This window comes from Tarenaya hassleriana, unplaced genomic scaffold (genome assembly GCF_000463585.1).
Source record: "Tarenaya hassleriana unplaced genomic scaffold, ASM46358v1 Cleome53, whole genome shotgun sequence".
Taxonomy (NCBI): Eukaryota; Viridiplantae; Streptophyta; class Magnoliopsida; order Brassicales; family Cleomaceae; genus Tarenaya; species Tarenaya hassleriana.
The window spans coordinates 399076-422518 of NW_010967966.1; the positions used below are offsets into that span (position 1 = coordinate 399076).

Sequence of the window (23443 nt, forward strand, 5' to 3'; positions counted from 1 at the left end):
GACTCGCTTGGATTCTGTCGAGCGCCGGCGGTTACGATGCACAGGTCGGATCCGGCGGTGATGTTGTAGTCCACGGAGGCCGAGATCTTGGTGCGGGGGAGGAAGGCTGCGGCGTGCTGGAGATCTAGCATCTCGCCGCGGAGCTTATCGGGGTTGGCGTCGACGAGGGCGATATCGTCAGCGAGATCCTGTGTGAGGATGGTCTGAGCGATGGCCATGCCGACATTGCCGACGCCGACGACGGAGACCTTGGTGCCGCGCTTGGACGGTGTGGGTGGCTCGGAGTTCTGGATGGGCTTGAAGAGGGCCCGGCTAAGGTCCAGCCCTCCAGGGCCCAGCGAGGATGCCGACTCGCTCTTCTGCATCTCTAGTCGGACCGAATGCTTTAGAATTTGGAAAGGGCTGTGATGAGCAATCTGAGGAGGGGAATGTATATATAGGGAGGAGAAGAAGCGGGTGTCACGTTTGGCTCCCACTTTCAAAGTTTGTCCCTTTCTTCCAGACAATTTCTCTCTTCTCTTAAAACTTCATATAATACCCTAATTATTTATTTTATGTTTTTAAATGAATAATCGAATGACTAGCGGACTTAATCATGAAAACGTTGTGGTTTTGGGCACCCACTGTTTTCCAGTTGGGAACCTCTCCTCCTATATTCAACCCAAAATAAAAATAAAAACGTTGCAGTTACTGCTATGTGACAGTATTATCACACACGCATATCATATGGTGGTACGCACGCTAGTTTAAGGTGTGAAACAAAACAATGGGAAAGAAAAAGAGCAGACATTCAATATACACAACAAGAGTATGTATTGCTTGTGAAGGAAGTAAGACCGTATTTGAGTCGCATGGGCTTTCTGATTCGGGCCAAAATCATCATGAGCTTATTGGGCTTTAGTCAGACGCTGAGGTGAAACCTGAAGAATGTCCTCCATTCATCAATTTTCCCCATCTGGTCGGGGCTCAACTCAGGGATGCGTCTCTTCTCTATGATCTCCAGTATCTTCTCTGTCCTTCCCAGATGCAAAGCTGCTTTCCCAACCGACTCTTCCCTCACCTCTACCGCCGTCACCAAGCACTTCATCGATATAACCAGCGGCGTGTTGGCTAAGCAACCAGAAACTATGTCTGAGATCATCCTCTCCATCTCTTTGAACAAGTCCTCGCCTCTTCTGTTGTTTTCGAGCATAGTTTGGCAGATTCTGTACATGGAGTTGGCCGCCAGTATTTTCATGGGCCAATGCGACGCCTTCTGTTTGATGCACACCATCAGGTTCGCCTGCCACGACTCTGAAAATTTCTTCTTTGCGATATCAACGAGCTCCTCGAGGGTTTCCTCAGAAGTTCTTTCTTGCTTGGACGACAGCTTTCTCAGATCCACATCAAGCCACTTTTGATAGAGATCGACACCTAACCAAACAACCTCAGCAGCCTTCCTGGCGTTGGCTAAGTCTCCCCTCATGTCCAAGACGTGTTCAAACTTGTTGACATAGACAAGTGCCTCGTCGACTGCTTTCAGTAGCTTCTTAAGAGCGCAAGCTTTGATGTTTGGAAGTGCAACAGCGATGCTTGTAAGTGTTACCAGAGGGAGAGCCCAGCAATTGGGTGGTTCTTCAGATGCCAGAGAAGGGACCTCGTAGCTGTCAAAGTCTAAAATCCCTTCAAATCCTCCTGATCTTGAAGCTTCAAGAAACTCGATGAGATGCCTCGGCTGATTTTTCCTTCCATTCTGTATCCAGTGGTCTGTGGCCTCACAGTTGCTCCGTACCATCAGCTCCACCAGCTCGGACTCACCCTCGAGATGCAGAACAAAACGGGCGAGATCCAATTTCGTGCTTCCTGATTCCTTTTCATCGCTACTCCGTCTACGGATGCTGAAGTAGAAGCATATCAAGATCCGGCTCACACAGTACACGGAGGCAAAACGGATAACTTTGCTTGCTAACACTAATCCATACTGTATGACAATACAACCATCCAGTACTCGCCGTTTTGCATCATGTACTGACTTCCTCCACCGACGACCTCCGAAGATCCAAGCTCTCAAGGGACGTTCTTTGCCCTCTGCCATGCACTGTGTCCAGTAACTCTCCACCCTGAACTCTTCTCCGTAGTACTTGTTGCCTCTTATTGGACACCTGAAGTTTACAGCCGTGAACCATCTGGTCGCTGGAGCAATGGACCCTATTGCCACTGCGGTGGTCTGTGAGACGAGGGCCAGGGTGGTTGACCACTTGTAATCAGAATCTCCATTGCAGAAACCTAGGGATCCGGGTCTCAAGTAAGACTGAACCATGGCTTCGCCGAGGGTGAGGGCACTTAGGAGGCAGAGGAAACCGGAGGCGGTGCATGTGACGGAACGGGCCATCACGAACTGGGGGCTGCAGGTATGGGCCATCATCCAAAATTTCATCAGGTCTTGTTTGAGTTTCATGACCCTTGTTGTCTCTGTTTCCACAGGACACTCCTTGACGGCAATCTCATACTTCTTCTTGTACTTGAGCTCTAACAGGTTCTTGGTGGTGGGAACAGTGAGAGCGGAGAAACACAGAATGAGGAGCATAAGAAGCATGAGAAAAAGGGTGAAGAGATGTTCTTTCCAGAAAACGTAGATGGCCCCTGTCCCCAACTGGATGCAGATATTGACAACAAGGGTGATGATAAGGATTCCAAGGGCGACGACGTTGGCGAGGAGATCTTTGGTCTCCATGATGCCGAGAGAGGGCATGGAGTTGGCCATGACGATGCAGGCGAAGACGCTGCTGCTGAGTTTGGAAAGCTGATCTTGGCGACTCGGCATCGAGGTGTTTAAATCGAGAGAGAGTTTGATCCCAACAGCGATTAAGGTAAGGGAAGTGGCGTTGAGAGAGAAGAAGTTGCAAGGGAACCAGAATTTGCGGTGGCGGAAGCCGTGGAGAAGATCGGCGGCCATGGAAAGGGCGCAGAGGAATGAAGCAGAGGCAACATAGATACCTATGGAAGGCAAGGGTTTGCTGAATTCGGTGACGTTGAGATCGCCATGGGCATCACACCCGAGCTTACCCATCTCTCACTCTCAGTTGGACTGGGTCTCCCCGCTTTTGAGTATGAAACTCCAACCACCCAGGGTCTGTGTGCCGTCATCCCTTACGTCACATTCAAATCGCGATGAAGACCAAGTCTAATTTTGACTTGTTGCCTTTTGGAATTCAAGACTATCGGATTCGAACGCTTTTCTTCTGGTGTCTTTCATGAAATTGGATTCAAAGAAGGAAGATAGAGTATCATCCCACTGAAAACCTCTTTATAGAGCTGTAAACTTTCAAGTCCAAGGGAATGAGCCAGTGTGTGGATCAGCTTTTTCCTCACGCTGAGCCTCGGCGGAAGGCGGAAAGGACCACCATTTTCCTGACGCTGTCGATCCTGTGCAGAAGGGCGTCGTGTGGAACCCCGGGCACACCTTGGAAAAACTGCCACCAAAGCTACAACCCATCTTCGTGGTTGTCTAAGGGATGTAACCTTCTTCATCTACCCCGATGACGTGGTTACTGTAGTGGCCCAACGGAGGAGATGGATCTGGACGGCCGCGCTGAGTCTACTATCGGATGTATCGTGGTGTGCTTAAGAGCGAGTGTGAAACAGCTGTGTCTGAACTCGTGGCGGAAGGGAAGGACGGAGAGATCATGGCCAAAACGGATGCTGCAATTGATTTATTGGTTAAAGTGGACTAATATTAAAATTACTAACATGTCGACCTAAAATTAAACGAATCATTCAACTATCCATGATGAAGACAACAAAAATGCAAATATAAATGAAAAGTAACAAGTTCGACATGTTCCCAAGTTGCTGAGATTATCGAAGATTCTATCAATAAAACTTTTCAGTTGAGACTGGAAGGTGATATATGGCAATGATTCTATAGTCCTCGATGAATAAAATATTTCATGTTTCAAACGCATTTCTGGTGACTTTGACGATAGAATGAGTTGGGAGGGTCTAAAGAAGACAGCGACAGAATCCTTGCCATTGAAAACCTTAAACAGTCACGGAAAGGGCATCAACTTCATCAGATCCACAGACAGAGATACCAAAGACCAAAGTCGCTTTGGCTTGTTCTTCAATTAGGGGAAAGAAAGAGATGAAGGATGCCGTGTTTGGCTTCCCAGTTGAAGACGACGCCAGACATTCCATGGTACCCGATGCTTCCGAGGTAGGCTCTGCCACTCTCGTCATGTTCACACACTTTCTCCGTCTCAACGTAGAATCGAACCTCATCTTCCTCGAGGAAGACTCGAACGTCATCAGCTGAGGCACCAGGCACATCGAACGTTGCACACAGCCTTCCATCCTCCGTTGCCTTTGCGAAATGTGCCCTCTTCGGTCCTTTCACCACAAATGGATGGTCCTCCAGGTATCTTCCCGATTTCCCTATATCCATGTGAATCACCTCTTTATAAAGCTGCAAACTTTCAAGTCCGAGGGAATGAACCAGGGTGTGGATGGAACCTGTGTAGGTAGGCAAAGTGAGGGTGCACCTCATATCTTCGTCTTTGACCTTAACCCTGGTGATAAGCATGCGAAGGACACCATCCTTCATAGTGGCGTTGACGCCGGTGATGTCGCAGCAATCGCAGCCCAGACCGGCGCAGCCGGAGTACTCACGCTGAGTCTCGGCGGCAGGCGGAGTTTCTCCGGAGAAAAAGACCACCTTTTTCCTGACGCTGTCGATCCTGTGCAGAACGGCGTCGTCTGGAACCCCGGGCATGTCCACTCGCACGTAAAGCTCATTGTTCTCCAAAACCTTTACCTCCATGAAACCCTTTGGACCCCTTCTCTGGAACTGGTTATTCGTCGCGTAAAACCCCTCTTTTTTTTGTAAAAAAAACACATGTTAGGGATACTAGAGAAATTTAAGACAGGAAAGGGAGGAGATGAAAATAAGAGACAACATTGTTACAGGATGATACATAAGAGAAGGGGAGAAGAAGGAGAGAGACCTCGAGTGAGAGGTATTGCAGAGGCGTCGATGCAGTCATGTGGCCCCATGCTCGCTCTTTCCGTTGCTTGTTTCTTCTCTCGCTTGCTTTTAATGGCGGTCTATCGTGTTATAAATGTAGGAGAGCAGAGAATGTACGGACAAAGTTCTCACGTAAGCATAGTGAATGTTGTCCCACTCCTATTGGCTGTAGAAACCCAGACAAAATAATACGGGAAGGTGCTGCCTTTGCATTTCATCCCCCGAACCACGCTTTGGTTTTTGGTTTTGGGCTTAGTGGGCTTTTCTACAAAACATCACCAAGACTTCCAACAAGGGAAAAGATTTTTCTTAGCTCTCTTTATTTCCATTAGTTATTTTATGTAACCAGAGAATTAATGTTCCTCCTATTGCCAAATTTTTAAACTTCATTTTTTTTTGTGACAGATAGGCCTCCTCGACAGGATCAGGCTGGGCATAATATCACAAGAACCCGAAACAATCCTTTATTCGATATTTGTTCGAATCGAAAATTCGATATTTGTTTAAAAATATTTGTTGAATATGACTATTAAAATCGAATTATCCGATATGATGCATACTTTTAAGAAAAATTTGATAAGCATGTGAATAATTAAATACAAATTTTTACATTTTTATATTCGTTGACTCTATTTCTGGAAATCAGATTTTTTGGTATGAAGATTTTGAATGATTAATCTTTATAATTTTTTTATGAAGATTCAAGATATATTTTTTACATATGAAAATTTAGAAATTTTAATCTTTATGATGTATAATCTTTTGAATATTGAATATATTTAAATGTGGTAGATTATAATTGTGTTTGTATTTGACTTGATTTAGGATTCTATTGATTGTACCGTTGTAGCTGTTGGTGTATGTATTTACAGTGATTTTTTTGGCGATTGTGGATGATTAGTACTGATTGATTGATAAGTTGTTATTGATAATGATTGTGGGTGGTTGTAATTAGTAGTTAATGGTTGATACCATTGCGGTTATGTTTTGATATAAATTATAAAAAATATCGTAATTTTAATATATATATATATATATATTTAAAATAGTTGTAATTATTTTTCGTTATTATTTGACAAAAATCATCTACTAAATTTGTAAAATAATTAAATATAAAATATAAATATAAAATTTCATCAATTTAATTTACTTTCACGTAAAAAGATATTTTTTATTAAAAAAATATTAAATTTTTTAAAAAATATACTTCGATCTTTTTAATCAATCGCTATGCAAGTGTGAAGTTGTAATTAGAAATTTTACATTTTGATATAGTTGCAGTTGGTTGTGTTTCAATCAATCGTTTTTTCAATCGGTCATAACCACTAAAAATCGCAATTACTCCGTCTGTCACAGATAGTGACGCAACCAATCGTCCCTTTAGAATATTTGTATTATGGTTTTCAAATTTTGAATAATGATTATATTTTATAGATTATACATTTTATATACGTTTGATTTTATTTTAGAATTTTATTTTTTATTATTGTTATGTTTTAGGTTGAATACAAATATTAATAAATATTTGCAATTTTTACAGATATCCAAAAATCACGAATCAGATATAGATAACAAAATTAAATATTTGTACGGATCGAATATAGATATTTAAAAAATCTCGGATATGCGATCTGTATCCTCCCAAATCATCTGGCTCTCTCGGATGGTTTCTTTTTCTCTCTCAAATAATAAATGTTCAATTTGAAAATGAACAAAATAGATATGTATACCAATGGATATCGTTTTTGTATAGGGAAAAGAAATAGGTCTGGAAAAAAGAGAAAGAAGAATGGAGATGTTCATACGCTTATTTGTTTTGACTTAGGATGACCGTCTTGTAATTATGTTGCATTTTTTTTCTTTCTTCGGAGGGATTTAACTCAATGATCAAACTCTCTTTCGACCAAAATTTTTATCGAATCTGCCGTTAGATTTTCCATAACAATAGATGGAGGATGATCCAACCATTTCACACTCAATTCCGCTCCTAATGCAGACTTTGTCAAACAATCAACAACTGTGTTTGTTTCTCGATATATTTTTTTAAGAATCACTGACCAATCTTTCTTTACCATTTCTTGACATTTATGAACCAGATTTCGTAGCGTAAAAGAGAATTTGTATCAGTTCTCTATCAATGAGATAGTAGTTTGTGAATCTGTCTGAATTTTCATCTTTCATCAACCTTTCTCCCATCCCAACCGTAGAGCATTGTAAACACCCCAAACCTCCGCCTCTAACGAATTGCAAAGGTCTAGAGGTTGGACAAAACCTCTCATTCATCGTATTTGATTGTATCTAAAGACAACTGCACATCCTGATGATCAAGGATTATCTAGACAAGATCCCATCTATATGTACTACTATCACATCAACAGTTGATGGTATTCAAAAAACCAAATTAAGACACATTCTTATATTCTCTTCTTCAAAGAAACATTCTAAACTTTAGTTGCCTCTTTTGTTTTTTTACAACAATATTATAGACTTCATTTGGTGGCACTGATAGTTTTCTAAATACGAAAGTATTTCTATTCTTCCACAAATACTATAAGATTAATGAGAAAATATTATCTTGCATTTTGTTTGGGTAATAAAATGAAGCTTGCATAAATTTCTGCTGTATTAATTTGCTTCCTCGTATTTTTTGCCATCCCCTCGCGAATTACCGTAGGATGGAACAGTTCACACCTAGACTGATAATTATTCAGGCCCACCAATGGTCGTAGGCCCATGAAAAGGCCCACTCAGAGCATTGGGTTTGCTCCAGGTTGGGGTACAAAAGTTTCAAATGCAGTTTTGATTCATAAGAGAGATTTACTTGTTTTAATATATATAGGATGGGAGTTCAGAAGAGGGCTTTTTCATGGAGCACGTAAGGACTTGACAGTCCAAATTCATCACACTTGGAAGCTTTCGAAATTCAAATAGCTCAGTCTATGTCAAATCTTTGTTCATAATATTATCAACTATGTTTTATTATTGATTTTTTGCCGTACTTTAAAAAATCATATAAAATAAAATTAAAACTCTATTTTGGGCAAGTTGTGCGATCTCACCTCTTTTGTCTTTATTGCCACGCAGCTTAAGACAAATATGAAAATGTGTTCCACACACCGCAAGATTGTGCTGTTAGACCCCTTCATTTTTGTCACTTTTTCATTGGTTATTTTTTTTTTAAAAAATTTATTACATTTCCCAAATGAATTACCAAACATCAATGTGACGCACTGCTTCTGTCATGTAGGACCTTCTTCTTTTTTTTTTGTTAAAAAAAATAACAGGCAATAGTAAAACGAGACCATGGTTGGGACCTGTGCTCTAAATATCCTTCTAGAATCTGAATATTCCAACCGTATGCAGCGATGATTATACTAGTAAAAAATTGACCTCCTCGCACAAACTACAACATTATTGTCGTATCGATTTTAGTTGGCACTAACAATATAATCAAAAGAAAAAAAAGACGCATCTTTGAAACCCCAAACAATTACTCCCTCCGTTTCAAAATATCTGTAGTTTTAGATTATCTTCCATGTTTCAAAATATTTGTCATTCTACATTTCCAAGACATTTTTTTACAATAGTTTCCAATTTTATCTTTGTCAAATTCTAATAAATTATTAATGATAATATTATTTTATCATCAAATAAGGATATACGTGACTTTTTATCTGTTTTCTTAAAAAATGTGAAATAACCTAAAACAATAATTATTTTGAGACGGAGGGAGTACATAACTTCCCAAAGTATTTTTCAACTTATTTCTTTTACAGATCATTTCTTTTTCTTTTTTCTTTTTTCTTTACTTTTGGTACAGTTTGCTGAGGTAATCAGGATAAGAAAGTTTAAAAAAAAAGAGTAAATTGTTCTGGTCCTGATCACATCTTTTCCCCCAACTTAAACATTTTCAAAAGCAATATACACACACAGACACAATATCACGTTTTTATATATAACAATATAATACGAACGAAAATGATTTAAATTAAGATGACTCTCCTCGATTATTGTATTGCAAGATGTTATCAGCGAATCATAACGCCTACCAATTAAAGCCTGATCCAATACGAGTTGAGACAGTAGAAGATCCCGATCCCGATCCCGATCCCCGACATCTTATACGAAATACCTGGGGGTTTTCTATGATTATTTGAAACTATGGGGATTAAAGTGGAATTCATAAAGATTGGCGGGGGCTCGGTAAGAGAAAACCACGTGTGTGATTGTGAGTCTTCCAGGAACATACCAATCCGTGGTTTCTAGGCAGGACTCGGTTTTGTCCCTTTTTCTTTTATGACACTTATCTCCCCACATCTCCTCTTTATTCACGGAAATGCCACCCCTACGCGGTACGCACCCAACCCCATCTCAACTGTCGTATACATATTCATTATGAGAGAATATATATGCATTGTGTGTACCCTGTCTTTATGCTATCGAATCATAATATATAATGGAAGCAAGGATAAGAGTATCCCTTCCCTTTTCTAGTCACTCTCAAGATAGCAAATTTTCGTTTTTATTTTGTTTGGGGTTTCAAAAAGAAAGAAAAAAAGGAGAGATCTTTGGCTAATAACTTACAACATGACAAATAGTGGTCAGTGCCGTCCAAAAGTCAGAGGTCAGACTTGGGAGTGGTATTTGCGTAAATAAGTGGAAGGAGAGGGGCTCATCAGAGTCGTCAGATCTTCAGTATTATATTCAGCGAGCAGAGTCGCAGCCTCGTTCTGAGAGGGCGGTTAACTTACACAACCTACGAAGAAAAGTTTCTTCACGCATTTTAATCTCACCTTGTCATCCTCCATAAGGTGCGTTTCAATTCTGTCTGATTAATTATTTCAGACCCACGAATGAAAAAAGCTTCCTTCTTGTTCGGTTCATCTGACCCAATTATTTTGATTCTGGGATTTTTTTTTTCTGTTCGGATTCGTCAGAAAAATTCTGGCTTTTGTTTGCCTTTGTCATCTTTTGAAGGTTCTGATTTGGTTGTAGGACTTGCGCGTAAGATATGTTCCCAAGTATCCTGTTGATTGATCGAAAATTAGAAACTTCTTGTTTTTTGGTTTTGCTTGGATATGCTCCTAGGGCTAATGTTTTCGTGGCGAATCATCGCTTTCACCCGTCCCTTAACCTGCAAAATTATAAGATTATTGCTAAATTTGGCGATTTAGGGTTTCGATCCCCCTCTACTGTCCGTATATAACAGTCAATATGCTTGTATTGGTTATGTGAAGTGATGACGAGTCCTTTAGGGACGAGAAAAGCTTAAAGTCTTCCTGATGCGGACAACGAGTGGGTTGACGTCGTTTGAATATTACCGATTTGGTAAGTACAGACGTCGAGGTTGATGATCACGCAGTGGAGTGGAGAAGATAGACTACTAATGCTTTAGATGTGTAGGATGGATTTGCTTCTGTTTTCTGGTTTTGGTCTTGAATGTAGTAGGCTTGTTCCCCGGAATCCATGGCCTGTTGTTGGATTACACAAAACCTTATCTGAGAGTGTAGTCGTGTTGACCCAGCGCTGACTCTTCTGTCCATTCTTCTTTCCTCACGGCAGGTTAAAAAAAACTCGAACAAACGCCTGGGATTCTAATTTGGCAGTCTTGTTTTCCGATGCAAACGTCTCAGAAGCACCAGACAGCGTCTGGACTCCATATGTTGTATCCTCAACTCTATTGTTCACCTCAGTTCCAAGTTGTAGACAAGAATGCGCTTTCCAACAACCCGCCCGAAGAACACTTCTTCACTCTTGAGTCATCCACTGCCTCTGGTAGTCTTCCTGCTTATGATTCTCCCTCGGTCAGCGTCTCGTCTAACCACAGCCCGTTCTCTCCACAAGCTTCTCATTCCTGTCTCTCAGATCCACGTCAGTCCCCTGACAATGTTTATGGGTCACCTTTCAGTGGGTCATCTTCTTACACCTGTGATGAAGCTGAGTTCAAGAACAAGATTCGTGAACTTGAGTTCTCACTCATGAGCTGTGATTCAAAATCTGTTGAATTCTCGGGTTTCATCCCTGGAGCTACAAAATCATGGAACTGGAATGAACTCTTGGCGTTGACCCCACAGTTGGACTTGAAAGAAGTGCTGATTGAGGGTGCTCGGGCGGTCTCTGAAGGGGATACTGCTACAGCATTCGGATGCATTGATGTTTTGGAACAGATGGTTTCAGTTTCAGGCGATCCGATCCAACGATTAGGCGCTTACATGCTTGAAGGGCTGAGGGCGAGGCTTGAAGGCTCCGGAAGCAACATATACAAAGCGTTGAAATGCAAAGAACCAACAGGAAGAGAACTGATGTCTTACATGGGCGTTCTCTATGAAATCTGCCCGTACTGGAAATTTGCATACATATCTTCCAACGCCGCAATCTTGGAAGCTATGGTTGACGAACCTAGGATCCACATTGTTGATTTCCAGATTGCACAGGGGACACAGTATGTTTATCTCATCCAGCAACTGGCGAAACGTCCAGGTGGACCACCATTGCTGCGTTTGACTGGTCTTGACGATTCACAGTCCAACTACGCCCGGGGTGGTGGGCTCAGCTTGGTGGGCGAGAAGCTGTCAAGATTTGCGCAGTCATGTGGTGTGCCGTTTGAGTTTCAGGACGGGATGATGTCTGGTTGCGAGGTTCAACGTGAACATCTCGGGGTCAAACCCGGGTTTGCCATTGCTGTGAATTTCCCGTACGTGTTGCACCATATGCCGGATGAAAGTGTGAGCGTTCACAATCACAGGGACAGACTATTACAACTGGTGAGGAGCCTCTCCCCGAAACTGGTAACACTGATAGAACAAGAGTCGAATACAAACACTTCGCCGTTTCTGTCGAGATTTATGGAGACGCTAGATTACTACACAGCGATGTTCGAGTCGATAGATGCAGGGAGACGGAGGGAAGATGAAGAGAGAATAAGAGCGGAGCAACACTGTGTGGCGAGAGATATAGTGAATATGATAGGGTGTGAGGAGGGAGAGAGAGTGGAGAGACATGAGCTGCTTGGGAAATGGAGAATGAGAATGATGATGGCTGGGTTTATGCCGTGTGAGCTCAGTACGTCGGTTGTGTGGGAGGTGAATCAACTGTTGAAAGGGTTTGATCCTAATTACAGACTTGCTGGAAGCGACGGAGCGCTCTTTCTCTTGTGGAAGCGGAGAGCAATGTCCACATGTTCTGCTTGGACCTCCCCTTAAAAACCCATTCGTTTCCATGTAAATGTGACAGCTTTGTTGTAGTCCTATAGTCTGGTAAGAGTGCTTCTCCTTTCACTGTAAATTCGCACGTTTCTGTAACGGAAAAGAAGGGTCGGATCTCATAGCAATATTTCTCTAGTCTACGATGTTACGTTCTGCTGGCGGGATCCTCTCTCTTATCTCATTCTACATTGTAGCCAGAGGTTATTTATTTTACTGTCATAGCTTGGGTGGGATTTTACATGTAAACGGAATTAGCCCCGGGGGCAGCTTTGAGGCCTTTCTCTCCTGTCTCACACACAAATCCGTGTGAGTACAGACACGGCCTGTCAGGACCGTGAGAAAACAGACTCGGATTTTTGTCCATATCATACAAATGCCTCTTGCTCTTCTCGGATTGTGATGCTGCCTGCTGTGTACACGCGGAAGCCGTGGCTAGACGAAACAAGGGTTAGACCTCTAGCAGATGGGAAGCACTTGTAAGGTTCTGGTACATGAACTGGTTTGACTAAACATGCATTTGCCAGGTCAGGAATGGCGTGGAGGCTGGACGGAAGCTCTATCTCGAATTCTCCATGCTCATCTGTAACAGCTTTTATCCATCCTGTTCTTCTTTTGCCTTCCGCCTCGCACTTCACCCCAACTACGGCACCTGCTTAGTGTCATTTTTTTTAGGAAAAAAAAATCCACATGTATAAAAATTTTGGTCTGATGAAACGTCAAGGTTTTCTTGAGACTCATCTTTTCCTTTCTACCCAAAGTGATAAGGAATTTTAATTTAAAAAAAAAAGGGAGGATGGTCGTTTGCTTTACATACAAGTAACCGTTGGCTTCATGAAGTCAAAGTTTTTGCAGCTTTTTTTAAAACGATTAGAATCAGAAAATGTCTCAAAACCTTCCGAAGGAGACGTGGGGAAAAGCAAAGTGATAAACCTGGAACAGGCAGAGAGCCAGAGGAGAGAAGAGAGCCCGTGACAACCACCGATGATAGCTTCTCTTCGCCATAGCCAGCCAATGCTGCCATCTCCTCTCTGCTCCATATCCTCTCTGAAACCGCAGTCTCCGAGAAGATGCATAACAGCAGAAAGACGGATAAGCTCCCCATTTCCTCTGCCTGTTTAAAAATGCTCTCCAAGATTGGTACAAGTCTCTGTATATATGCACGTGTGCTTTGTATATTGTATATGCAGGCAGCGGCAAAAAGGGAATGGATGCAAGGAGAGAGACCCTTTGCGTGGGTAGAGGTTGGAGCTCTGTCTAGGAACCTCGTTTGTGACTTTTATATCTCACATTTGTAAACAAAAGAAGGCTAACAACATTAGAATTGGAAAGAGGCGGCAATCGGAAGCATGAGTTGTTCGCCTACTCTTTGATTGATATCCTTACGCCTTACAAATATTATTTAATTTGTATTCGTTTTCATGTGACGTTTCTCCTTTCTATATGGTTTAGGTGTCTGAATGGACCTGCCCAACCGGACACAATATTTCCTGTGGGGTTTGGTCATCGAATGCTCGCCCATTCCATCCGCATATGATTTTTGTCAAACCAATCCTTCCATGGCAAATATTGAGACTACGTAGAGATGTTCACATTATCCCCCCCACATCTTCATCATTTATTACGCAGCATTCAAGGCAATATTCCTATACGTGAAAGATATACGGAGTCCAACCAGACTGAATTAACATGAAGAATAGAAAGAGGGCCAAAATGCGAGATCTCAGTCTCAGCTATGCATTAGAAAATCGAGTTTTGGATCTCTACTTCACTCCCTGGACCAACACGTCAGCGCCAAGGACAAAATCGAAGTTATCCTTGTCCGATCAGGGTCATAACCGTCAATGTTCACCACACCTAGTTTTACCCTTTTCTTTAACTCGTTTTACTTCACCCGTCTCTCCGACGACTGTTCCACGCCGCTATGGAACTTCTTGCCGGCGACCGTCGGAACCTTGTCACCGATGATGTCGACCCATTGGTTGGCTCCGAAATTGGCTGTGGATGGATCCGTGCCCGACCCGAAGGTTCCAACGGCGGTCTGATCACGCTCGCCGACTTGGCCCCGCCGCCGCGGAAGCTGAGACCCATTAGGTACGGAGACAGGCTGCCCTCGGAGGACCAGCATCCTCTTGATGTTCTCGCTGGAACCCTAGACCAGTTGCCGGAGCTTGGCTGCTTCGACGCACCCTTGGGGGCTAAGATCGTCGACGTCGAAAAAAGAGGTGACTTGGCACGTGGGTTCGCCAAGGATCATCCGGGTGGGGTCGGTTCGGGCACTAGATTTGGAACTGGTACCGCTTGTGATGGTGCGTCTCTGAGGTATTCACAGTAAAAGTTGAAAAGCTTTGCTTATGGTTTCATTTTATCGATTAACTAATGACTCGGAATTGTTAACGTGTGAACTATAAATTGTTGTTCAAGATAAAGGAGAGTTTCTTCACCCATACGTCTTTCACCTCGGAGAAATTTTCCTTTGAATATGGTTTACTATTCTCTGTGTTCTTATGCGTTTCTTCAACTTGACATTGCTTCTTGATCTGCTGTATATCAACCAGACCACTCGCTTCCCCTGTTCAGATCTCATTTGCTGTTGCTCGTGCCATCATATGATGCTAGATTCATTCACAGATGTTTTGTTTGGACTAGTTTGTGATCATGTGATTTTGTTAGCTGGAAACCTGAAGCATTGACATTTGTGGAAGGCTAACAAGACTGATATGGCGTCATTAGAATCTTCTGTTAGATAATTTTGAGAGTTCTCTCTGGTTTATTTTTCATGTGGGATTGGTTAAGCTCGTACCGCATATACGCAGTATCAATCTTCACGGTTCCGGCAGATTCTTGGGAGAACTGCATACTCAAACCAAGGGTGAATGTATCTGTTGAACGATGTTGTGATGGAAAAAGTTTTTATGAGTTGCCAAAAATCTTGAATCTTGTTGAACTCGATCAAGTGTGATGAAGCGAAGACTTTGCTTTGTTCAGTGTTCTGTCCTCTCTGAACCTGGTTTGGGAATGCTGACAGTTTGATATGAACATTTCTTGGCTTGCAGTTCCTCTGTTGATAGCGATGGTGGGTCAGGTGGCATCCAGGCGGCAGCCACCATCGGTAAGAGAAAGCGGAAAACACGGGAAAAGCTCCAGCATTTCTTGGAAAAGCTGGTGGGGAATATGTTGAAAAGACAGGAGAAGATGAATGAGCAGTTGATGGAGGTGATTGAGACGAAGGAGCGGGAAAGAATACTCAGGGAAGAAGCTTGGAAGCAGCAAGAAATGGAGAGGATGAAACGAGGCGAGGAGGTGATTGCACAAGAGATGGCGCGCGGCTCAGCTATCATTTCCCTGATACAAACGGTGATAGGACAGGAGACGGAGATCCCTCGACCGCAACCCCAGAATCTGCCAGAACAAACACCCAAGTTGTGTGATTTGAACAGCAGCAGAAGGTGGCCGCGAGCAGAGATGCAGGCGTTGATAACGATCAGAAGCGAGGTAGAAGAGAAGGTAGGGAAGGGGTCGATATGGGATGAGATATCAGAGAGAATGCGGGAAAAGGGGTACAAACGGTCGGCGAAGAAGTGCAAGGAGAAGTGGGAGAATATGAACAAGTATTACAGGAAAGTGATGGAGGAAGGTGGGAGGAAGCGGGCGGAACACAGCAAGACCTGTTGTTACTTTCAGGAACTGGATAGCCTTTACAACAAGACGGCTGGAGATTTGGTTTAGATAGAGAATGCTATATCATATCTTAGGGAAAGTGATGAAATTTACTACCTGTTTTGAGACTTAAGTTACTGGGGATATGTTTATATGGTAGAAAGATGGCTTCTTGTTGTTGTTGTGGTAAGAGCGCTGGAACTAAATGCAGAGGAATAACAACAAATGAAATGTGATGGTAAAAAGGGACAAAACAGGAGGGAGTTAAGTGGATCTCCTCGGTCACATCGACTATGGCTGCCACGTTATGGAGTTTTTAAGGCAACTATATAGTGTGACACTTGCCCACTACCCCCTCTCTCTTCTTTTGCTTAAGCTTATAACTTCCAAGCATCTCTTCATCACAACCAAAAATCCTGAATTCTATTCCTTTCACGGGAAAAATCAAGTGTCGGGGACGAGGACAGGAGGCAGACACAGAGATGGAACGTGGGGGTTATCATGGCTTTCGCAAGCACTCTAACACCACCACCACTTGTGGTAGTGTATATATGCGTGGGACAACCAGCCGAATTGCTTTTATTTTCTTCTGTTTCTGCTCCTTCTCATCGCACCTCTTCCTCTCTCGTTCCATGCTTTTGCATGCGACCATTAGAGGAGTCCCATTTAGTGGGGGTGATACTAGACCGTTTTACCTCTGCATTTGCATGCGACCCTTGTTTCCAATTTTTATCAGCAAAAGATGACGATTAACTGAAAACCGTAACTGTATTGTGGGTTTAGCAGCAAAATTCATGGTCCAGGAGACGGGAGAAGAGTGCAGGGTGAGAGAGCAAGATAGGTACATGCCGATAGCGAACGTGATAAGGATAATGAGGAGGATGTTACCAGTGCAGGCGAAAATATCGGATGAAGCAAAGGAAACGATACAGGAGTGTGTGTCGGAGTACATAAGCTTCGTAACAGGGGAGGCGAATGAGAGATGCCAGAGAGAGCAGCGGAAGACCATAACTGCAGAGGACGTGCTGTGGGCCATGAGCAAGCTGGGTTTCGACGACTACATCGAGCCCCTCACCTTGTACCTTCACCGCTACAGAGAGTTGGAGGGAGAACGAGCTGTCAGCGTGAGTGGGAGCTTGCTGGTAAAGAGGGCTGATGAGTATGGGCATTTCCATCCTAATGCCCACAGCGGCTTTTTCTTTGTTCCTAAAATGGATGGCTCTTCATCAACAACAACTGGGCCTCGAGTTGATGGGCACCAAAAGTACTGATGACAACAATGTCTTCATTTGTGCTCTGAGCATTCAAATTTCAAGTCAAGCTGCGGTTTCTTTTTCTTCTTCTTCTTCCCTTCTGCGTGTTGTCAAACAGTGAGGCAGTAAAGCATGAGGCTTTTCACAGCATGCATTGATAAACGTCTTTTGTTGCCTACTTCAAAACTAGTTTTCATGTTTTTTATATATCTTTTTTTTCAACGATGCAAAAAACCAAAGTGATTAAACACGTCATTCATGGTAATATTTTTGTTACGCAGATATTATTATTTTTAGTATAATAGCTTTAATTTGGATGTTTTATCACTTTGTGGATAAATATCATGTTTTTTTTTTTATGAAATGTGAATAAATTAATAAAAAGGATCAGTCACACATACATGGTTGAAGAACCGTATATCAAAAGTAGAACTTCCATGTCTGGGAGCTTTACAAAATAGCAAAATAGCAAAATATCAATACAACAAAATTTTCATGGTGGTCTTGTTAGATGGAACCTATCCTGCAAGAGCAAATTTTCTCCTGGTTGTAATCTTTTCTGGTTTGATAAAATGATATTCCGCACAAGTCGGTCGAGTTGATGTTTTATAACAGCAGCGTCGGTTGGCTTAGAGCAGAAGATTTGATTATTCCTCTCTCGCCAGATGAGGTATATTAGTGCCTGCATAGTGGTCCGAACAAGTATTCCCCTCTATCTGTCTCTGCTTCGACCAGCCGCTTCAAGCCATCCGGGTGTTTGCGCGAGCCGTGATGGTGGATCAGGGCTGATCCTGTCAGCGAAGTGCTTCCAAATCTCTGAGCTGAACGAGTACTCGAAGAAAAGGTGTTCATGCGACTCCTCCTCCCGGGAACAAAGGCAACAGGTTACATTCGTCTGGACTCCCCACCGATGCAATCTGTCTTTTGTTGGTAGTCTACCCAAATGCGTCTGCCACTGGACAAACGCATGTCGTGGTATGGTGAGTTTAAACCAGATATTTATTGCCCATATTACCTCAGACGAAGTCGATCTCAGCTGGCTCCATGTTCTTGCAGTGCTGAATGCATGTTGTCTTGAATGTGCTTGCGTCATGTCTCCATAGCGTGGTGTCGCGGCCCTTTTCCGGTGATGGAGCCTCCATGGTTGTCAAGATCTGCTGAAGTCTTAGTATCGTGTCCGATCGAGCTGCAGGGAGATGCCATCCATTTATGTCCGTTGCTTCGTTTACTTTAGCATGGAGCGAGATACGCATTTGTCGAGGTCCTTGTTCTCCAATGAATTGGATTAGAGGACCAAGCTCAGTCCAAGAATCCAATCAAAAGTAAGTATCCTCGCCATTTCCTAGTTTCTTTTTTAGCAGTGGTCTTACTAGCTCCTTGAACCCTATTAGCTTCCTAAGATTCCAAGAGTGCCGAGAAGAGGGGTTGATTGTCCAGTAAGATTTTCTCTTGCAATATGTTCCCTAATGTTAAGAATGTGACCCAATTTTATTTTAGGTCTAGGACATGGTAATTATTCATTTTGGGTTTTGAATATAGTTATATATTTTTTCTAGGTTTTGGGGCAACTGTCCGTTTTGTATTCGTAAATATTTCATATATCTCACATCTCATGTATGGAGGTCGTATTTGTTACAAAATGCAGCAGAAGATGTAATGCTAAGGTATACATTTCGTTCTTTATTGTGAATGTTCTCTCTTTACCCGTGTTTTTCCACGTAAATCCATTTATCATTTATTTTTATTGTTCTTCTCTTTGTCGTTTCTTTATACCATCCCCATTTATTCCCGTGGCGTGAAACTCTAACAAACTGATATCAGAGTTGGTTTATTGAAATCGAAAATTGCGGTGTTATGAATTAATGATTTCTTCAAAGTTTAGTTAGATCTCACTGATGACATTTATGAAGTACGATTTATGACCGTTTGAGATGGATTACATGGCGATTGCAGAGGCTTATACAGAAGCGCTATGATTAAAGGGACTGTTTGGAGAGTTATGTGAGGATTCGAAAATCTCTACAATCTTTAGTGAAAGTCCGAGCCTCATTTTTCTTACCAAGGATCACAAGACGAAACATATTGACATGAGATACTGTTAATATTTTGTTTCAAAAGTTTGTGTTTTTTTTTGTTTTTCAGAAAATTAATTACTGATGTGAAAAATGAAGAAGCAGTGGTTGTTGTTGTTAATGGATAGTTATGTTTTTAAGGAGTTTACGTCGGTTTTTTAAGTTTTAAGTTTGTAACTATTTTTTTACTTATTTTGTATTTAATGACTTTATGTTGTAATCAACATATGTATGCGAGGTTTTATTTACGAAAAAAACTTTGTGTCATCCTATTTGTGTGTTGTTCAAAGTATATCTCAAGTGATTTGATTTCTGAAAACTTGAGTTTGTAAAAGGAGTAACAGATTTGAAATGTCCGTAAAAATAACAAATACCATTTCATCCAAGATGTTAAGTATGGTGACATTGACGTTTGTAAGATCAATACTCAGGAGAATACGACAGATATGTTGCGAAGACGTTAACTTTGACAAAATTTGAATGTTGTTTAAACTTAGTTGGTTTTATGTATTGATTTAGTCTTTTGGGACAATTGGAAAAATTTGCGAATTTAACTTTGACAAAATTTGAACATTTGGTCAATGATCAGTTCTAACCCCCCAAACAGTTACATATATTTTCTCTTATGATGAAATGGTTTCCAATTATTTACAAAACAACTTATTACTCGTTCTATGCGTCTCTTTATCTTTCTCTCTCTGGTCATGTTATGGAGTTATACTATTGGTCCCTGGACATCATGCACAATTTTCGCATTTGCTCCATAAAGAGCGTTCAAACACTTGTTCTGTCGTTTAATCCATGAAGAGCTTTCAAACACTTGTTCTATCAAGCCTTTTTCGTTCATAGTGCTTTGTCCTTTTTTTAATCGTACAATTTACTATTTTTAAATCTATATTGAAAAGCTTGGTTATGATCCATCAATGCTTCTATTCAGGCTGTTTCTGAATTGCTTATGGCTGGAGAATATATTGAAAACCATAGTGATGTGAAAAACATTCTTGTTGATACTTGCAAAACCAGGTAGTTTGCCACTTTTGACGAGCGCTATATTAAAAAGTCATTTTTTGTAGGACAATTATTTAGATTGCTTTTTTAATCCCTAGGCGTTTGACATGGTCTTCTAGGTTGGTTTGGTAGTAGTATTTTAGAGTTTATATATGATAAGATATTGAAAATTGTTCTATAATGTAGATATATAGGGATATAGAAGATTTCAAATGCTCATGATTGGTGGTTAAGACATCCAAATGCTCCAATTCTATCTTTCCTCTCTATTTTCTAAATGATTCTCTTTCATGCATTATTGTATTGTTCATGTGATATGAATTATAGAGTTTTGTTGAATCTATATGATTGACTTGAAGTGGATCACAATCTTCGCTATTGGAACTTATATTCTAACAAAAAATGTAGAAATATGCGGAATGATGTTTTTTTTATTCAAATTCAAAATAACGTATAAATAGATGAGAATCTTATATTAAATAAGCAAATAGATATAATAATAAATAGGGATAATCGCCGTAAAATATCTGTACTTTTCCCTAATCTCAATTTAATACCTGTACTTTTTTAATTACTGAATAATATCTGTACAATTGGTTTTTCTCCAAATAAATTCTATACTTTTAAATTATTGGCCAAAAAATACCTACCGTCAAATAACCGCCACGTAGACAAACGGAAATCTTACGTGGCGGTGAAATTCTCAACCTCTCTCCTAATCATCGCGCCATGTCATCGTCACGTCAGAAAATAAATAAAAAATAAATAAAAAATAAATAATTAATAAATTAATTAATAATAATAATTAATTAAATAAATTAAAATCATAAAATAAATAATAAATATATATATATACACATACACATATATATATGCATATATATATACGTATATAAATATATACATACACATATATACATACATATAAACACACACATATATATATATATACCATAGATAAATATATATATATATATACATACACATAAATATACATATATATAAATAATAAAAATATATATATACACATACACATATATATATACACATGTTTATATACATATTACATACATATAAATACACACATATATATATATATATTAATACATATATATAAACGTACATATATATATATATACATACATACATATACATTCACATATATATATACATATACATTATACATACATATATATACATATATACATATGCATGCATACATACATATATATATAGATATACATGCATATACAACACATACACAAACATATATATACATATATATACAACATATACATATATATAAATATGTATATACATATATTTATATATTTATATGTATGTATATATATAGCATGTATATGTATATATATTATTTATATATGTGTGTGTATGCATATGTATATATGTATATATATGTGTATGTATAATGTATATGTATATATATGCAAATATATATGTATGTATGTATGATAACTTTGCTTGCTAACACTAATCCATACTGTATGACAATACAACCATCCAGTACTCGCCGTTTTGCATCATGTACTGACTTCCTCCACCGACGACCTCCGAAGATCCAAGCTCTCAAGGGACGTTCTTTGCCCTCTGCCATGCACTGTGTCCAGTAACTCTCCACCCTGAACTCTTCTCCGTAGTACTTGTTGCCTCTTATTGGACACCTGATTAAGTAATTTATTTTTTTATTTATTTATTATTTAATTTCTGATGTGGCGATGACATGACGCGATGATTAGGAGAGAGGTTAAGAATTTCGCCGCCACGTAGGATTTCCGTTTGTCTACGTGGCGGTTATTTGACGGTAGGTATTTTTTGGTCAATAATTTAAAAGTATAGGATTTATTTAGAGAAAAACCAATTGTACAGGTATTATTCAGTAATTAAAAAAGCACAGGTATTAAATTGAGACCAGAGAAAAGTAAAGGTATTTTACGGCGATTCTCCCTAATAAATATTCCAGAATATATATTTTCCGGATTTAATAAGATCTCCATTATATAATATATCTCATAATATTCTTCAAGATCCGATATATCTCAAAATCCCCTTCAAGCTGGAGCGCGAAGATCATGAAATGCCAAACTTACAGAAAAGATGATCAAACGCATGTCGCTTGAACCACATCACATTGGAATTTATGTCAATAGAAGATATAATTGAAAAAAAATCGAACGTCTGCGCTGCAAATTCGACAACACGCAAAAAGAATCGTTTGATGATAACAAAAAAAAGACGACAATCGCGGTGTGAAAAAAGTTTCGAGAATAACTTTGATTCATCCGAGATTGAAAGACAACTATGCGAAAGCGTTTAGTGACAACAAATTTTTGCAAGAGTAAGATGATTTTGAAACATGTGGGATTATGAGAGAAAATTTTAAAAAAAAATGACTCTCTTATTCTTAAAAAAAATTCGAAATGATATTATCACTGGATCGATATATCATCGTCATCTTCATCTTCACTCTTATTGTCATCCACCATTTTTTATAAAAAAAACCAATAAACTAGAAAAAACCAGAAGTTCAGATACCATGTAGAAATATGCGAAATAATATTTTTTTATTCAATCTCAAAATAACGTATAAATAGATGAGAGTCTTACATTAAATAAATAAATAGATATAATAATAAATATTTCAAAATATATAATAGTCTTACATTAAATAAATAAATAGATATAATAATAAATATTTCAAAATATATATTTTTTGGATTTGATAAAATTTTCAATGATATATCTCAAGACATGAAAAACACTTTTTCTCTCTCATCCAAAGTTGGAGCAACCATTGTCACCTCTCATCTTCCATACTTGTACAAAACTTCTACGACGATCCAAGTTTTGGTGATTTGTTGATAAGAGATTACGTGAAGTATGCTATTAGCCTATTACCCTAAGCGTGGAAACAAGTGTTCAGAGTCCCTCACTTGTCAAAGTCTTTCATTATTCCTTTTTATTCATCTAAAAATAGCATTTCCAAATCCTCTTTTTTTAAGTTTGTATGTTGTCGTTAGGCCCAACGGAAACCCACTCATGCTTGAAGTTGAAGCCCATCAGAATCTGGTGGATTGGAGGAACGTCACGCTGTGCATACACGGAATATGGAAACGCCTTCAAGTGTGTATACAGGCGACAATGGGGATGTTTCAGATTTGAGTGGAATCACTGGAAAACAACCGAACCGTCCTCGTACAAACTCTCTACCCCCCCCCCCCCCCCCCC

The 23443-nt window shown here is 40.2% G+C and overlaps 7 protein-coding genes across 11 annotated transcripts in view; 3 read left to right on the forward strand and 4 right to left on the reverse strand.

Moving 5' to 3' along the window:
- The window catches only part of LOC104798465 (L-lactate dehydrogenase A-like), a 2753-nt gene extending 2334 nt beyond the window's left edge, over positions 1–419 (reverse strand). Inside the window, exon 1 of the mRNA XM_010520560.1 lies at positions 8–419. Coding sequence (XP_010518862.1) covers positions 8–365 — 358 coding nt within the window. The 5' untranslated portion in view covers positions 366–419. The remainder of the gene's footprint in view (positions 1–7) is intronic.
- A 250-nt stretch (positions 420–669) lies between these two features.
- LOC104798374 lies at positions 670–3780 on the reverse strand. Its single transcript, XM_010520429.2, has one exon. The coding sequence runs from the start codon at positions 3047–3049 to the stop codon at positions 902–904; it is 2148 nt and encodes a 715-aa protein (XP_010518731.1). The 5' UTR covers positions 3050–3780; the 3' UTR covers positions 670–901.
- Positions 3781–3982: 202 nt separating this feature from the next.
- LOC104798375 lies at positions 3983–5093 on the reverse strand. Its single transcript, XM_010520430.2, has 3 exons — positions 4983–5093; positions 4492–4851; positions 3983–4413 (listed from the first exon to the last, which is right to left on the reverse strand). Exons 1-3 carry the CDS (start codon positions 5029–5031, stop codon positions 4103–4105), a joined length of 720 nt encoding a protein of 239 aa, XP_010518732.1. The 5' UTR covers positions 5032–5093; the 3' UTR covers positions 3983–4102.
- Positions 5094–9719: 4626 nt separating this feature from the next.
- Positions 9720–12388, forward strand: LOC104798376 (scarecrow-like protein 13). Of its 2 annotated transcripts, XM_010520433.2 has the most exons (3): positions 9745–9813; positions 10240–10330; positions 10565–12388. In XM_010520433.2, exon 3 carries the CDS (start codon positions 10621–10623, stop codon positions 12202–12204), a length of 1584 nt encoding a protein of 527 aa, XP_010518735.1. In that variant the 5' UTR covers positions 9745–9813; positions 10240–10330; positions 10565–10620; the 3' UTR covers positions 12205–12388. The 2 variants fall into 2 exon arrangements, with proteins under 2 accessions (XP_010518733.1, XP_010518735.1); XM_010520431.1 differs by lacking the exon at positions 10240–10330 and having other exon boundaries at positions 9720–9813.
- A 9-nt stretch (positions 12389–12397) lies between these two features.
- LOC104798379 lies at positions 12398–13599 on the reverse strand. The gene is made up of 2 exons (XM_010520439.2): positions 13138–13599; positions 12398–12856 (listed from the first exon to the last, which is right to left on the reverse strand). Exons 1-2 carry the CDS (start codon positions 13307–13309, stop codon positions 12573–12575), a joined length of 456 nt encoding a protein of 151 aa, XP_010518741.1. The 5' UTR covers positions 13310–13599; the 3' UTR covers positions 12398–12572.
- Positions 13600–13677: 78 nt separating this feature from the next.
- Positions 13678–16041, forward strand: LOC104798378 (trihelix transcription factor GT-2). The gene is made up of 2 exons (XM_010520438.1): positions 13678–14526; positions 15261–16041. The coding sequence occupies exons 1-2, from the start codon at positions 14129–14131 to the stop codon at positions 15931–15933; spliced, it is 1071 nt and encodes a 356-aa protein (XP_010518740.1). The 5' UTR covers positions 13678–14128; the 3' UTR covers positions 15934–16041.
- Positions 16042–16136: 95 nt separating this feature from the next.
- On the forward strand, positions 16137–17324 carry LOC104798377 (nuclear transcription factor Y subunit B-6). Of its 4 annotated transcripts, none has more exons than XM_010520434.1 (2): positions 16137–16419; positions 16648–17324. In XM_010520434.1, exons 1-2 carry the CDS (start codon positions 16347–16349, stop codon positions 17133–17135), a joined length of 561 nt encoding a protein of 186 aa, XP_010518736.1. In that variant the 5' UTR covers positions 16137–16346; the 3' UTR covers positions 17136–17324. The 4 variants fall into 4 exon arrangements, with proteins under 4 accessions (XP_010518736.1, XP_010518737.1, XP_010518738.1 ...); XM_010520435.1 differs by having other exon boundaries at positions 16651–17324; XM_010520436.1 differs by having other exon boundaries at positions 16137–16404.
- The last annotated feature ends 6119 nt before the right edge of the window (positions 17325–23443 follow it).

Bases quoted from the DNA above. Each gene is read 5' to 3' on its own strand.
- LOC104798374 (XM_010520429.2), bottom strand. From the start codon at position 3,049: ATGGGTAAGCTCGGGTGTGATGCCCATGGCGATCTCAACGTCACCGAA.
- LOC104798379 (XM_010520439.2), bottom strand. From the start codon at position 13,309: ATGGGGAGCTTATCCGTCTTTCTGCTGTTATGCATCTTCTCGGAGACT. The intron at 12,857-13,137 runs GTTTATCACTTT...GACACTAAGCAG, and splicing joins TGGCTCTCTGCCTGTTCCAG to GTGCCGTAGTTGGGGTGAAG.
- LOC104798377 (XM_010520434.1), top strand. From the start codon at position 16,347: ATGGAACGTGGGGGTTATCATGGCTTTCGCAAGCACTCTAACACCACC. The intron at 16,420-16,647 runs GTGGGACAACCA...TTGTGGGTTTAG, and splicing joins TTGTGGTAGTGTATATATGC to CAGCAAAATTCATGGTCCAG.
- LOC104798375 (XM_010520430.2), bottom strand. From the start codon at position 5,031: ATGGGGCCACATGACTGCATCGACGCCTCTGCAATACCTCTCACTCGA. The intron at 4,852-4,982 runs GTCTCTCTCCTT...TACAAAAAAAAG, and splicing joins TGCAATACCTCTCACTCGAG to AGGGGTTTTACGCGACGAAT. The intron at 4,414-4,491 runs GTTCCATCCACA...ACATGGATATAG, and splicing joins CACTTTGCCTACCTACACAG to GGAAATCGGGAAGATACCTG.
- LOC104798378 (XM_010520438.1), top strand. From the start codon at position 14,129: ATGGAACTTCTTGCCGGCGACCGTCGGAACCTTGTCACCGATGATGTC. The intron at 14,527-15,260 runs GTATTCACAGTA...CTTGGCTTGCAG, and splicing joins TGTGATGGTGCGTCTCTGAG to TTCCTCTGTTGATAGCGATG.
- LOC104798376 (XM_010520431.1), top strand. From the start codon at position 10,621: ATGCAAACGTCTCAGAAGCACCAGACAGCGTCTGGACTCCATATGTTG.